The following is a 16,481-nucleotide window of genomic DNA, read 5'->3' as shown; positions in this document are numbered from 1 at the left end:
GGGAGGCAGGAAGAGGGTGAGGGAACATCGGTGAATAGGGCTTCCCTCTCTGAAGCTATGACCAGTCACAGATGGCAAACAATTGGTCAGCCAGTCACTTTTCAACAGGCCGCGAAGACAAGGGAGAAAGAGAAGGGTGTGAGGAGAGAGGGGAGGGTGGACATGCCTCCTTAGCAAGGTGGGGGGAGGATGAAGGAGGGGAGTACAAACAGAGCAAAAGTTTGGGACGTGAACTTATTTTCTTATTTGACAAGAAGATAAATGTAAAGATTGAAAAACTCTTCCGTCTTGATGGTAAATGCGCAACTTCCACCAGCGGCTAATAAGTGTAGCTTAGCATAAAGACTGGAAACGGGGACACAGCTAGCCTCGCTCTGTCCTCTGTCATTTAGTCTGTCTTCAGTTTATTCAAGTTTAACGTTTATGGGGCTATAATAAGTAGGCTAGCTAGTTAGCTTAACAACAGAAAGACAACTTGCTATTTCACAAGGGGGTTAAATGCGCATTTCTTGCTAGTGGAACCTTTTGGAGAGAGCCAGGCTAACTGTTCCCACCTGTTTTCAGTCTTTGTGCTAAGCTAAGCTAACCATCTGCTGGCCTTAGCTTCACATTTACCGTACAAACATAAAAGTGGCATCGATCTAACTCCAGAAACCTAAATGAGTGTGATTACCAAAGTGTAAAAAAGCTATTTCTTTTAACACTTTAGCTGTTAATGTAAAGGAGGAAATCCCACAGTTGCTGCACACACATGGCGAGCGACGCAGTGACGCAAGAGCGAAACTCCTGTGGATGACAAACATGATGCTTTTCCAAGATGTCATGAAATATCTCTCATCATCTTCCTCTCCTCTTTCTGTGTCTCCAACTTTACTCCATCAGATCACGTCTGATGGGTGTTATCTCTCCCCTCTCTCTTTCATCTCGCTCTTATTGTTTTCTCTCTCTCTCTCTCTCTCTCTCTCTCTGACATCCACATTTCCAGGCCTTAGCTTTCAACCTCACTCAAGGCTAATTGCGACTAATGTTTTTTGTATTGAACTGCAGTCTTGCAGTCTAGTAGAAGTTAGACTCAAGGCAGCAGATGTTTAACTCTGCCTGTGTGTGTGTGTGTGTGTGTGTGTGTGTGTGTGTGTGTGTGTGTGTGTGTGTATGTGTGTGTGTGTATAGTATTCATGTCCACCCCCTATGGCCAGCTTTACCCATTAGCAACAGGCCTTTCATGGTTCCTCTCCCTTCCCCCGCAGACATACGCCCACATACACACCAGAATGCTTTTGTTTGTTTTATCCTCAGCTGCCCTCTTAATGTTTTAAAAACTATCGGATTCCCTTTATGATGGAGGGGAGGTGAATTTGTCGACGAGGGGCTTCTGAGTTTCGAGAGCAAAGAGAAACTTGCAGCATCTTTACTCATTTGAGGAACAGGAAGCCACGGTGGGATGGGTGTAGTAATGCAGGGCGTGGCAACGCTGCAGAACAGACTGTTTTTTCTGTGGTGCTGTTCCTGGTTGCCTTATTTGAAGAGAAAAACCTGAGGGCGGTAACAGCACACGAGGGTGTCACAACAGCTTCAATTCACCGGTAAACAGTGAGACTACACACACATGCTCCAAGGCACACGCATGTGAATGCTTTGTAAAGTTGAGTGTGTGTTTCTGTCTTTAAAATGGGGATTTGTTTCTTATAGTTGAGACTGGGCGGTGACATGTCAGCAAAGAGTCAAGTGTGTTTGTTTGGCCATAACACACACAGTATCATATATCCATGGAAAGTTTACCACGTTCCTCCAACACAAACTTCCACTGTCATCAAAGATAGCGTTTGGTTATGATTGGCTGTTGTCATTGAAGGTTTTTTGACCTCTGAATCACACACACACACACACACACACACATGCACATAAACACACGTGCTGCAGTGGTCAACAAGTTACTGATTAACCTATCACATGGCCGCGGTGATGCCTGACTTCAGGCCAAAAGGCAAAACATAAATGAGTCGTTCACTCCTGTGATATAATTCAAGGCCGCTGCAGGTGCGAAACACACAGTGACTTAAGATGTTAGATAATGAAATAGATGCATTCACTGCCATTAGTTAAAGGAATGACTCAAACAAACAGGATAAAATGCAGATTTGGTGTTGCAGTAATGATGAAGCTTCAATCCCTGTCAGAACATCCCACCACCGGCCTGTGTGAGGTAGGACTCTCCGGGCCGAGCCCTCGGCCTCCTACATGACCGCACAGAAAAAAAAGACGAGCGGTAACAACAAGCTCTCAAAGGCACACAGCCGAACAATTCACCTGGCTGAAAACCTTTGTACCACCTGACTCTGCCTGGCCTCATGTTGGCTTCCACTAGTGGCCCGCACAGTCAAGCTGCTGAACGTCCATTTTGTAGAACTATACACACAAGGTGTTTTTTAGCCAAACTGGAAAGGACTTTTATAGTTAAATTACAGTCATTTGCAGCAGCGCCCCAACTCTCCCCGACTCTAAATGACAGGTTAGAGCTCAGAGCTTCCACTTGTTGCTCTAGTTAAAGTGTCACTTAGTTTGACAAGTGGTCTATTTAGACAACCACTACTCACAGTAATAGTCAATATACACAACACCTCAAGAGCGTTTGTATAAACTCATGTCTGGAAGAAAAACCCTCCGAAAAATTCATTAGGTAGCTTTATTGCACTAAGGACCTTGGCAGCAAGGCCCCGGTTCAGAGAGTCTACATTTCGCTGGCACCCAGGGCGTAAACACACACACACACACACACACACACACACACACACACACACTGTTATGATACATGAGAGGAGTCTTCCTAGGACAGTATTCCAAGCACTTGGCTTGTAGAAATTCCCACTGAAGAGTGTTGACAACACGCCACTTAACTGTGGATTTCTCACTTTCTACCACACGCACAAACATAAACACAAGCGTATCCCAAGTCCTGCTAACCTGTGAACCTACGATGACTAACAACTCATTTAACAAGGTGAGTTTTAGACGGTTAGTTAGTTTTACTTTTTATTCCGGAGTACACAAGGAAGGTTATGTAATGCCATCAAAAGTTTTTTTTACTTGAATCAAAATAGGCTCGACCGGAACAATGATTCACTCGCCCATTTACGTGCAAACATATAGACACACACACACTCACTCACACACACACACACACACACACACACACACACAGAGCGCAGGCACTCCCTCGAGGGGGGATTAAATATTTCCCAGCCAATCCCTGTTTACGCCATTACAGCGTCAACATGGAGAAACAATCCTCTCAGCTTGTATCTGTACAAATCTCTCAGCTTCACCTGGACCCTCCTTCTTTCTTTTTTTAATCACGTAAACGCAACTTTACAACAAATATGACTGAAAACACAAGTTTCCCGCTGAAATAAGTCGGACGGGGATAAACCAGGGGCGAGATTTGATCCTTAACAATGGGACTTAAGGCCTGTAAATCAATAAGTGGGCCCAGTGGACCTTTGATCACCTCAAGCACACCTCCTTCCATCTGTAAACCCTCCAACAGCGCCGGTCTGACTCTGTATAGTCTTTCACAAGAGTCAAAACTCTGACTCACTGATGAATTGACGGGTTCATCTTCGATTGTTCCCTTTTATTAAATGTAAAAATGGCCTTTTGGGACATGTGTTACATATAACCCATCCCAATCTGCAGGGTTACAGGGAAGTTACACAAGCCATTGTCATCTTTATTAAAAGAGCCCTGTTTCACACTGCAGGGTCACTGAGTTGTGGCTAATTAAAAGGGGGGTCATATGAGCCATGTGGAGATGACAATAATGTCCATTTAAAGCCAAGTTAACAGCATGAATGAAACAAGGAAGAGAAGCCAAGACAAGAAAAAAAAAAAGAAAAAAAATACACAAGAAGCGAGAGAGAGGAAGAGGAAGTGGTAAAGGAGGAAGAGAAGAAGTTGCATGTCTCAGTGGCTGTAGTTACAGCTTTAAATGGTAACTGAGGCCACCCAGCCATTCTACTAATGTACACACACTCATGATTCAGGAGCACTAAATAAATACAAGTATGTGCATACTTGTATTTATTTAGTATATATATATATATATTAAAGAGCGGGTAGATGGGAGAGAGAAAATGAGAATGAAATTGACAGAGGTGATAAAAAAGAAAAGATTTCTGATAACACCGTCATCTGATGGTGTAATGAACTTTAATATGGTGAATCAGGAATGGAAATGTTACTATCCTGCCAGCCCGAGGCTTAAAGGCCAGTCTGACAATGTGTCACATGGGCCTCATCATCAGGATGTGAGAAAGGCCCCAAAATTTCAGTCCAATTCGGTGGAAATATGAACATTGTTTTTGTGTTTTTTATTTGATAAAGCTGAATGACAGTGGGTAAAAATGGTAATTTCCAGACCCTTCCTGCTTCATAGTGAAAAACAGGAATACAATAGAGATGCAGTCCACATGATTTAAAGGAAACAGCAACTGAAAACCCCCTAAGCTAGTATTTTCACTCATCCTGTATTTCATGTATGGTTTTGTTTTTTGTCATTTTTGTATTATTTAACATCTACATGTAGCACAGTGCAAACACCGTTAAAATCGGAGAATGCTAACACATCCCATCCCCTCCTGGAACGACACACCTTTATCAAACTACTGTATCTCAGGCAGAGAGAGAGAGAGAGAGGGAGGGAGAGAGAGGGAGGGAGAGAGAGAGGCAGCAAGCAGCCAGCGACAGGATATCTAGGTGGAGCCCAAGATCATGTAGACACCGAGCACAGATACTTGATCAATAAATGAACATTCACAGCGAGCATTGGCAGAATATATATATATATATATATATATATATATAAGGAAGAGGTGGCCTACATACGGTGAGTGGTCATCCCCTGGTTTGTGCAGGGCAGCTCCACCACCCTGTGTTATGTGTGTCATGCGTTTGACCTGGTGATGCAGGACAGTGACTCCCAGTGAGCTTACAGCAACATCCCCTCATCACCTCCGCACTCTGCGCCGTCTGAAATACCTCATAGTGTCCGGGTTAATCTAGAGAGAAGGTTTTAGGAGCGAGGGCAGCCTTTGGATAAAAGTCTTGGGCCTTTGCAGCCTTCACAGGGAGGAGTCCCGGCTGCTGAGCTCTTGCAATTATCATTTAAATATGTGCTGCTAAACCGCTAAGAGCAGGTGCAGAGAAGATATTTTCACACTTATTAAAGTTTATACACAATGCACCCGGTATATAAAACAGTATATGAAGAGATTAGGCTTACTAGGCCTCACAACATCAATCCCTTCCCTCTTATTTTCTCCAATCCTTTGCTATTATCGCCTCCCTCTCTCTCTCTCTCTCTCTCTCTCTCTCACTCCCTCTCCCTCAAATCGCGAGCGCCCAGTGCAGCACAGTGTGCACGCGACGTGCCCCAGTGCATGACGCCGGACCAATCAGAGGGCGCCATTCCGAAAGTTTACCTTTTATGGCTAGAGCCGGGCAACTGACGCACTATAAAAAACATGCGCCCACAGCTAACGGATTCACTCTGAGCGCCGTCACACACACAGCTTGTGCGGGATATCATTTGCCTGAAACCGGTTCCCTTAAAGCGAAAAGCCCCCCACCCAAAGGTAAGGAGACAAATCTGATATTTACAAATTTCAAACTTTAGAACAAGATTCATCAAGTAAACAACGAGTTCATTTGTTTTTGTTTGTTTTTTTATCGCATTTGTCTGAGAAATTTGATTTTTGAATGCAAAAGATGGCAAGGACCACGAGGTTCTTTGTCCTGTCATTCACCAACCGTACTGCTAATTTAACTCATTGGTTTCTGTGAAAGAAATCAGTATCTATATATTTTGCTTTGTGTATTTTTCCTTTTTTAAAGTATGCAGTGGTGGATGGTCAGAGACCGCTGAACTGGTACTTAGGCGGTTCACAGGTGCTTTTTTTTGGATGTAGCCGGCTTATGGTTAATGGTTCAAACTGAAACTGGGTTTGTCATTGTGTTAGTTGTGCAACAGTTTTAGTATTTCAGCGCTGTTTTTTTCTTCCCCTCTCCCCCCCGGTAGGATGGTTTTGAAAGAGGCTTTTAGGTTTAGGTTGTCTAGATCCCGGCTGCTCCCTTTGTGCGACCGATGCGGCGGGGTGTGACCTACTTTAGCATATTAGCCTAGCTACATCATGCTAACTCCGCCCTTCAGACTTGCAACAGTGGCGATTTTAATCAAGACTTCTCTTTTCTTTTTTCTTTTTCCATAGACACTTGTGTACACTCCTTGGGCGTTTTTTTTTAAATTTCGCTTAATCATCTGAATAATTAAATTAAATATATAATTATACTTCCTCCAAGTAGGAAAAGACCAAGAAGAATACGAGGCCTGCAAAAAGCATAAATTGATTAATGCTCTCGACGGAATTGACCCATCTTGCTATAAATTCGTGTGGTGCAACTTGAACACGAGGAAATAAGGAAATTGCGAGTGACAGATCGTCCAGTCTTAGAAAAGGCGTGGCTTTCAGGAAATGGAGCATCAGTCAACGACTTGTGACCCATTCATGAGTCAACATGAGTTCATTATGCAACTTGCATTTTCTTTTTTCTTTTTTTAACGGCCACTGTTCTAACGGTTGATGCCTTTTTTTCAAAAAAAAGAAACGTTTAATTGTTAGTAACGGAGGGTGTAGTCGTGTATCAGGTGGCCAGTGTGCAATGAATGAAGCGGCGAAGTTATGACGCAGTGATATTGAAGCAAAGGTATCTTATGCAGTATTAAAAAAAAAAACCAGTGTGATTGAGCAATAGTGGGAGGGGGCAGCGGAGGAAGTTGACTGGTGAACCGGAGGGAGTGGTCGCGCGGCGCCGGGTCTGATAATGTCGAATGTTCGCTTTTTTCTTTCCCCCCCCTCCCCTCTTGCCGTACTCTGCCGCTCTGGCCGCGCGCCATGGCGCCGGTAGCCGCAAAGCTGCTCAAAACCGAACCATGTCCTTATATGGCAATAACAGAATGCAGCGCCACTTCCTTTTGTCTGGCTCGGCGGAATGCGGGGCACGAGCTCCACCTAACGGCTAACCTCGTGAACTGCAGCTGGCGAGTTTAACAGGAAGTGAAAACTCGGCGTGTCGTTAGCGGCGCTTTTGGGAGGTGGATGTGAGACTTACGTGTTTTTTAACGCTTTCTCTTTTCTTTTTTCGCTTTTTCTCCCCATTAACAGTTCAGCCATGGAAGATGAAATCGCCGCACTGGTTGTTGACAACGGATCCGGTATGTGCAAAGCCGGATTCGCCGGAGACGACGCCCCTCGTGCTGTCTTCCCCTCCATCGTTGGTCGCCCCAGGCATCAGGTGGGTGAATTACATCCAACAGGATAAAGCCAAACCCCTGATTTGAATAAACATTTGCTTATTATAAGATTAATATTATGACTTGGATCATTAAAGATATATTTTATTTTCTTAAACATAGCTCAAAATCTATTTGCTAACATGTAGCCCAGTCAATCAAGAGTAAACAAAATTATAATAAAGTTTAGATTTAATTTTTTGTTTTTGGTTTCTATACTTTCCTCATGCTTCATTGCAGCATTGTGTTTGCTATCATCTGCTCATTTAACTTAACTGTCCAATCCTGTGTGCAGGGAGTGATGGTGGGTATGGGCCAGAAGGACAGCTACGTTGGTGATGAAGCCCAGAGCAAGAGAGGTATCCTGACCCTGAAGTACCCCATCGAGCACGGTATTGTGACCAACTGGGATGACATGGAGAAGATCTGGCATCACACCTTCTACAACGAGCTGAGAGTTGCCCCTGAGGAGCACCCTGTCCTGCTCACAGAGGCCCCCCTGAACCCCAAAGCCAACAGGGAGAAGATGACCCAGGTACACACCCTTACTTGTACACACAGTTGAGCATTTCCAGTTTAGCCAGATGGTACTTTGTAGAATTGACTGTTAAAAACTAGTTACCTCATTTCCTTCTTGGTTTCCTTTTTTCATCCCATTCTCACTTGCTCCTTCCTCCCCCCCTCTCCTCCAGGACCTCTCTCCTATAAGATGATCTATCATCAACAGGTCTCTCTTGACTGTGTGCCTTTTTTATCTGCACTTGTGTCTATAATGTAAAGCTGAGTCAGTAGATCAGCACCTAAATAGACATCTGACATGCACAAGTGTGAGGAATGTTGACTTCTGCACCTTTTTCTACTAACTTCAATCTGAGCCTCACTCTGTTGCATGTAGTGGGTGCAGTGACCACACAGCTCAGTATTTGCTGTGAATGAAAATACTAAAGTTTTCTCTCCTCCTCTTACAGATCATGTTCGAGACCTTCAACACCCCCGCCATGTACGTTGCCATCCAGGCTGTGCTGTCCCTGTATGCCTCTGGTCGTACCACCGGTATTGTCATGGACTCCGGTGATGGTGTGACCCACACAGTGCCCATCTACGAGGGCTACGCCCTGCCCCACGCCATCCTGCGTCTGGACTTGGCCGGCCGCGACCTCACAGACTACCTCATGAAGATCCTGACAGAGCGTGGCTACTCCTTCACCACCACAGCCGAGAGGGAAATCGTGCGTGACATCAAGGAGAAGCTGTGCTACGTCGCCCTGGACTTCGAGCAGGAGATGGGTACCGCTGCCTCCTCCTCCTCCCTGGAGAAGAGCTACGAGCTGCCCGACGGACAGGTCATCACTATCGGCAATGAGAGGTTCCGTTGCCCAGAGGCCCTCTTCCAGCCTTCCTTCCTCGGTACGTCTCCCATCTTAAACCCAACACGCATTACACACTAAAGCATACTCTGCCTTTTTACAGTTATTCTGCACTTCAACCTTCTGACCAGTGTTTTGTGTTTCTTCTCTCAGGTATGGAGTCCTGCGGAATCCACGAGACCACCTACAACAGCATCATGAAGTGCGACGTCGACATCCGTAAGGACCTGTACGCCAACACCGTGCTGTCTGGAGGTACCACCATGTACCCCGGCATCGCCGACAGGATGCAGAAGGAGATCACAGCCCTGGCCCCATCCACCATGAAGATCAAGGTGAGCTGACTTGTTACAGGACCAGCAGAGTGGCATGTTATTGCTGCTTGTGTGACATGTACTGGCTGCATCAGTAAACACTTTGGTGTCCTAACGGGTCATTTTCTTGTCTGTTTGCAGATCATTGCCCCACCAGAGCGTAAATACTCTGTCTGGATCGGAGGCTCCATCCTGGCTTCCCTGTCCACCTTCCAGCAGATGTGGATCAGCAAGCAGGAGTACGATGAGTCCGGCCCCTCCATCGTCCACCGCAAATGCTTCTAAACAGACTGTTCCTTCTCCCCCTCCCCAACCAAACGCCCAACAACTTCAGCTCTGTGCAAAACAACCACACCACACATTTCTCATACACACTCAGGCGCAGAGCCTAGATGACCAACTCATTGGCATGGCTTCAGTTATTTTTGGCGCTTGACTCAGGATTTTAAAAAAAACTGGAACGATGAAGGAGACAGTAATGTTTGGCTAGGTTTAAGAAAAAAAAGCACCCCAGGGTTCTGCAGTTGCATCTGGGGACTTAAAAAATGTACATTTTGTTGTTTTCTTTGAGTCATTCCAAATGTTTGTTAACTGCATTGTTCAGACACATGATTCCAAATGTTAACTGCATTGTTCAGACACGTATTCGCCTCTGTGAAGGCTGCCCAGTGGTTGGCGCATACTTAAACATGGTTGTAGTATCGCTTGTATGTAAATTATGTCTGGGTTTTTTGTACTTTCAGCCTTAAAAATATCTTGGTCCTGTTAATTTTTTTGTTTTTGTTATGCAAAACCCAATCGTGACCTCTTCTTCCCGCTGTTGGAGGTTTCATCCCCGGGGTGGTGGGGCAAGGGGTCTCGAAGTGATGGGGTAACATGGGGTGCCAGACCGGTGGGGCCAACCTGTACACTGACTAAACAATCCCAATAAAGTGCACATGTGTTCCGACATGATGTCTGACTCTTGTCTGTCTTTGTAAGATGTTTGGTGTTTTGTTTTAAGATGCTGAAATCTGATGATCTCTCTGCCAAAAAACACTGATTAGAGCAGCAGGGTTCAAGTGAGGTTTAATTCAGTCTTAGTTACTAGATGCTTTAGTGTTGGAACATGAAAATAACTAGTGCAGCAGTAAAGGATCAAACTTGGCAGTACTTTATTTATTTATTTTTTTTTTTTTAAAGTTAAATCATGATTCTTTAAAACATTCAAGCATTTAGATCTCACATTTCAAGCTTGTTTATCACAGTTAAAGGATAAAGTTAGCAGTCACATTTCTCTCAGCTCTAACAGGCCTGTGCTGCACAACCTCTTGTTGTTGCCATGAAAGATGTTTGACAGGCTGCTATCAGGTGGTTTATTGAGCAAACTAACCAATAATTTATCATTTGGACATCTGAACCACATTTTTGAAATTTCAAACAGTTATCTAATGCTGTTTACATCACATGTAAATGCATTAAATGTAATATTCCAGGCATTAGTTTAATGTGTAATATTTCAAACATGCGAGTCACTGTTAGTCACAGCAGGGGAGAAATGTTAGTTTTACAGTCATGACACAACCTGCAGTTTAAGATCAAAGGGAAACTGTTTCAAAGCTCAGCTTAAAGAGCATGTGACTCATGACTCACAGGTGTGCTCTCACACCTGGGCCAACTGCACACTTACTGTATTTAACACCTGCACCTTCCTCCCTCTGTTGCACCAAACTGTTTTTTGTTTTTTTAAATGTCAGCAGTTTAAATCCTGGACGACGTGAGAGGAGATCTGCTGCAGGTCTGTCAGAAATGTAAAGGAGAAATGACTTCATACTCTACCTACAGGATACATGTTTGTTTTCTTGGTCTATGTAAAAGTTTAGATTACACAGGGTGTGTGCCATTTGGCTGCTTTTCAAAGCACCTGATCCAGTTGCACAAGGATAACCTTGGTGTTAATACACACCCTCATGCTTCCAGTCAACAGCTCCCAAACTCTGGAATCGTTTCCCTCCAGATCTGAGATCGTTCGACTCTTTAAAAAGCAACTAAAAACCCGTCTGATCAGACAGGACTGTAGCTAACATGGTGTTTTATGCTTTTAGCCAGTGTCCGTTATGTGTTTTTCTTCTTGTATATTTTATCTTTATAGTTTTTTTTTTACTTTTGTTTTAATTTGATGTATTCGATTTGAATTCTTTCATTTGATTTTTTATTCATTTTGATTGTGAAGCACTTTGTGACTAAAGTCTGGGAAAAGTGCTGAACAAATAAACCGTGCCGCTTGCTAGTGCTACAGAAAGTGAGTACAACTTTTATCTCATTTATTTTGTATAAATATTTTTATGTAGATTATATTTTGTCATTTCATTATATATAATGCAAAATAAGTACATACTGTATTAGGAATCAATACATTCCCTATAGAGGCGGCAGAAATACAAACTTTATAAGGACGGAGTTTGTGCTGCTGATTCCTATCACCATGGCAGAACCGTCACCTCGCCTCATCTGTACCTGCTGTAATATTCTGCCTCAGCATCAGTGCCGCAGTGTTGCCTGGCTCTCAGCTGACTGGGCGTCATATTAAGGTCTAAAAGGTCAGGACACCCCGAGGAGGTCAGTCATGCATGATGAGCTCAGATCTCAGGGTAATCATTAACTGTCAGGATAAAAAGAAGCCTTTTCTCTGTCCTCAGGCATCTTGTCATGACGTCATGAGATTTGTGGTCACGCTCTCTTTGTGGCATCATTATGTCACCGGTTGGTTATCAGCTAGAAATGATCACAGAGACTTCAACAGCCTTAGTATTCTTGGACTTTGTTCTGACCTGCAGTTGCAGCTCCTCGTAGAAATCTCTGTCGTCGTAATCCAGCTGTGACTTCACAGCAGCTGCACAGTTTAGACGGGAGATGGCGACAAAGGCCTGTGTTTTTATTTCTGCTCAGCGTGAGCTGTGACTCTCTGCTGTGCGCATCATGCCTTTATTTTCTCTGCATCTCAAAACATTTCATTCACATTAAAGCTCGTGCAAAGAGCTCGATGTGACGCCACGCCTTTCATGTTGATTCGAGTGTTGTGTGTGAATTTCTGTCTTTGAATCATAAGGTCAGGCTTCATTTTAACATAATGGCCGAGGTATTACTGGGCTGGTGTAATGGACATGGGGGAGTGCCAGAGACAGGATTGCGTATTTAATCCAGCAGCAGCAGCAAAGGATCATGGATAAAAGATGGAGCGTGCCATTTACACTTTCCTAGAACTGTGGAAATAGATCCTCTGCTGATGCGGGCACATTTCCTGTCCACATCTAAAAACAGATCTCCACATTTGCATATTACAGAGATGAAAGAGGATAAGATGGATGCTGGATGGTGGATGGTGCAGCCCCACCCTCATGTTCTATGCATCATATCCTGTGTCTGTGTGTGTGACACCACCAGATCCAGCACTAACCAAAGTCATGCTGCGGCCATTAGTCCGGCTGTCCCACTTTCATGCAGTATTCTGGGGCTGCGTGGAGGCACCGCGTCATGATATATGATGATCCAGGAGGGCTGTACACGTGCATACAGAAGTGTGTGTGTGTGTGTGTGTGTGTTTGCATTGCTTTGAATTCATATATGCATCCATTAAGTCAGGCTGCATGCAGAGTTCCTGCTGCATGCACATACACACTGAAGATCAAGCATGTTTGGTATTGGAAATTTATTCCCACCCCCTGTGATTCTGCTGAGACTGCTTCCCTCTGATATCCTCTTACTGCCACGCCAGCAAAACAGTGCTTGGCGTGTGTGTGTGTGTGTGTGTGTGTGTGTGTGTGTATGAGTGAGCTTCTTGAGGTTATCGTGCACGTGTGTTTGTTGCCTGTGCAGGTGTGAGCTCTGCAGGTGTTTGTGAATGAGCCACTCCAGCTACTCGGTTCGAAAATGTCTGTAACAGCACAATGTGTTCCCCTGAGAGAGGACGCAGAGGGGGACCAATTTGTCAGAAAATTACACTCACCGTGTTCCTCCATTTACTACAGCTGTGCAGCTTTCCAGCAGCGCCACCGGTCAGGTCGCCCATCCACCCTGCAGTTCTCCTCTCTCTCCAGCAGAGGAGGCCACGGCGCCACATGAGTCTGGCTTATAAAGTGGGTGAAAGGCAAATAGAAGGCTACCACAGCTGACATAAGGAGGCCAACAGAGACTAATGGATCATATTCACACACACACAGCAGCTCCTCTTTTCGACAGCCTGGGAGTGATTTGCATTCTTCTGAGCGCGACATGTTCACTGAGGGTAACGCACGCCCTCTGCACCATTATTGCATTGATTATCAAGTTGTCTGATTAGGTGCTCGCTGACATGAGGCTGTCATCTTTTAGATAACAAGCATGTTGTTTTTACATATGGACGCTGCAGTGTCAGGAGGGTACAGAGGTGGGGAGGCCCACTCAGGGATTTTCTATCTTCTTCATGAGGTTTCAGCGGCCCTGACACATCACCACTGCCCTTTTTTATTTTTCTTTCTCAGCAGGATATGTGTCTGTGTCTGCATCGATGTTTCCTCAAGGTTGTGGCGAGGCTGGGTGGTTTTTATTTTCTCAAAAAAAAAAACTCCATGATTTGTCAGAGCTCTGAAACCACACGACTCAGGCACAGGAAGAGACGCCGAAGACACACACCCTGTGCACTGCAAGCTTGCTCGAGCACCCTCGATCTACAGTTCACAGCCCCCCACCACCACCACACCTCTCTCTCTCTCTCTCTCTCTCCATACCCCCCATCCCCCATTTTGGTTTGAAGCAGGGGCAGATGGGATGTCCTCATCTTGGTAACCATTTTCCATAAATAAACATACATATGGATTTGATTCAAATGAAATTGCAGCCTGTGTTTCTATGATTTCTTTGGCGGGGACAGAAATCTTCATGTTACATGAACACAGGAGAGTGACCTGCTGTGTGTGATGTATGTTAAGCACATGTATGACCATGTACGGTAGATACTTGCTCTATCTGCTTTCATCTCACTACTTTTTTTTTTTCAATTTGGAACAACCAGAAATAAAAAAGCGTCACTCGATTATAAAATCGTGAAAACGGGGAATGTGTGAAGTGACAGATAATCACACGTGAACCAACACGCAGCAGCTACATTTTCTTTGTGAATTCGTGTCATCTGACTACTTCACATTCAGCTGAATGACTGTCAGGGTAGAGTGCCCCCCCCCCCCCCCCCCCCCCCTCCCCTCCAGTGGTCCACCATAAAACCCTGCAAGGCACTGTCTGATGATTGGCAGGTACCCCATGAGGGCTGTGTGTGTATAAGTGGGGGTTGGTGTGTGTGTGTGTGTGTGTGTGTGTGTGTGTCTGCTTGTCTCAGACTCACTGCCATGTTTACTGCATACATGTGTTTGTCTCTGTGCACACGTTTGTTTCAGCCCAACAGATAACATGACACTGCAATTAGCTCTCTTCACAATCATGTTATGGATTTGTCCTGCTGCAGTGCAGCACTGGCTTCAACAACAATACACTGCTTGTGTGGAGCATGAGACAAGGTATGATGAATGATTCAGCCCTGTGGGCATGCAGGCACTCTGTGTGTGTGTGTGTGTGTGTGTGCGTGTGTGTGCGTGCACGTACTGGTGTGTATGTGAGAAAGCTGTTTGGGAGGGGGCTCATAAAATATCTGGACTGTTGTTATTTATTGCTGTTTCTCATTTGTCATTTATGGAATATTGTAGAAAATGTGTAATTGGGAACACGGCCATGCATTCAGGCTTTATTAGCACCCCCAGAGCGAGGACAGACGTGCTTATGAAAGCGCTGTTATTGATGGGTGGGTGCTTATGCAGGAGGACATCTTTCCTGTATTTATTTATTTATGTATTTCTTCTCCAGAGAGAGGAGTGCAACCCCCAGCTGAATTAATCAATGCTGCCTCTGTGCTCTGTCCCCTGTGGGTTAATGCAGCCACATGCCCAGAGAAAATCAGATAGTCTGAGCTGCCAAATCAAATCATTTACCTGATCTTTACTTGATCCCTCGGCTGATAGGACAGAATTAACCCAAGCCCCAGCGATGATATTTGAGGTTGATGTTAGATGTGGTGTCCAGGCAGAGATAAGAGGTAAACAAGATGGACAGGAAAGAAAAACACAACTAACCTAAGACAGAGATGAGGATAACAGATCTTCTCATTGTGCAATGGCCCACAGAATAAAAAATCATGTCAGTGGAATGAAAAATCGGCTGTGGTATTATATTGACTCAGCAGCGTTTTAGGTAATAAATCATGGATTTCAGTACTTTTCCACTGCAGCCCCACATAGAGCACAAGCTTGGAGCTTAAAGTTGGACCATCCTCAAAGAACCCAGTTGGTGTATAGGCTCTAAAAAAACATAATCTACCAAATGGTCCCATCTGTTCCTGCAGTAAAGCGTCGCTGTGAGAAGCTCTAACCTAGAAATAAACAGATAGTAGATAGGTCTGTAATTACCATCCAGTGCTGAAGGTGAGAACCTGGATATGAAGCACACATTGTTCCACTGATTAAATGTGCAACAGGGAATTTTGAATTAGTTTTTATTGGGTTGTTTTGGCTGAACAGCTGATGGATTAAATTGCACAGAATTGCACTGAGATAGCAACATAATTTAGGACCGTCACATTCAGCCTTTGGTGAACACAATTAAGATGATTTAATTAAATTGGAAGATTATGTTCAATATTGCTTGTGTGTAAAACATGCGGCACGTGATGCGTGTGTGGATAGAGAATAATATTGCTCTCCTTATTATCTGAAGGAATCATGATTGAGCTGTTTGAGGAAACTGTATTAAAACCACCTCATCTCGCAGCCATACCCACCTCAAAGTGGAGACCCCCCCCCCCCACGAGCACCGCGGGTATTTGACATGAAAACACAACAAGGAGAGGGTGAAACCTGCCTCGTGCTCGCAGGGTGAAAAGAGAGCAACAATAGGGCCTTAATCTGAGGGCAGTGTCTGAAATCCCAGTCGGAGCGGTTTGGAGAACAAAGGCCGGGTCGGACGGCCCCGGGACGGGACACCGCTCTGATCTCCGCCTGGTCGCCTAATTCCCTTTCCGGGTTCCGTCAGGGGTGACAGGCGCTGCGAGCAGACAGGTCAGCGGGGTGAGGGCTGTCGCCGGGCGGCTTCTTCTTTCTCCCCAGCTCGGTGGTAATGTTGTCCGATGGGCTTAAAGAAAAAAACACACACTCAGACCGACCACCGGGGGTTGTGTTGCACCTTCAACCGGAACACCGGGCAACCAGGCGGGAGGCCCGTGTCTCCGCCGCCGCCGCTGGTGGCTAGTGTCCGCGGCTGCAGTGGAGGAGCTGCCTCCGCTGCGCTCTCTCTCCTTTCGCGGTTTGGTCCCAGCTGAAGCTTTTCCTTTCCCCCTAACGGAGGGTCGCCTTGAAACCGACAAACTGTCAGGAGGAGGGGCTGGAGAAGTAGAGA

General features: G+C 45.1%; 1 protein-coding gene across 1 annotated transcript; it reads left to right on the top strand.

Moving 5' to 3' along the window:
• Positions 1-5,474: 5,474 nt before the first annotated feature.
• Positions 5,475-9,980, top strand: actb2 (actin, beta 2). The gene is made up of 6 exons (XM_023397206.2): positions 5,475-5,630; positions 7,218-7,347; positions 7,641-7,880; positions 8,314-8,752; positions 8,866-9,047; positions 9,168-9,980. Exons 2-6 carry the CDS (start codon positions 7,225-7,227, stop codon positions 9,309-9,311), a joined length of 1,128 nt encoding a protein of 375 aa, XP_023252974.1. The 5' UTR covers positions 5,475-5,630; positions 7,218-7,224; the 3' UTR covers positions 9,312-9,980.
• The last annotated feature ends 6,501 nt before the right edge of the window (positions 9,981-16,481 follow it).

The sequence above is a fragment of the Seriola lalandi genome, unplaced genomic scaffold, assembly GCF_002814215.2.
Source record: "Seriola lalandi dorsalis isolate HSWRI2012SDOR001 ecotype SW California unplaced genomic scaffold, Sedor1 jcf7180002055004, whole genome shotgun sequence".
In the NCBI taxonomy this organism is placed as follows: domain Eukaryota; kingdom Metazoa; phylum Chordata; class Actinopteri; order Carangiformes; family Carangidae; genus Seriola; species Seriola lalandi.
Note: the sequence above shows the minus strand (reverse complement) of the source record. Positions and strands in the feature narration are given on the sequence as shown.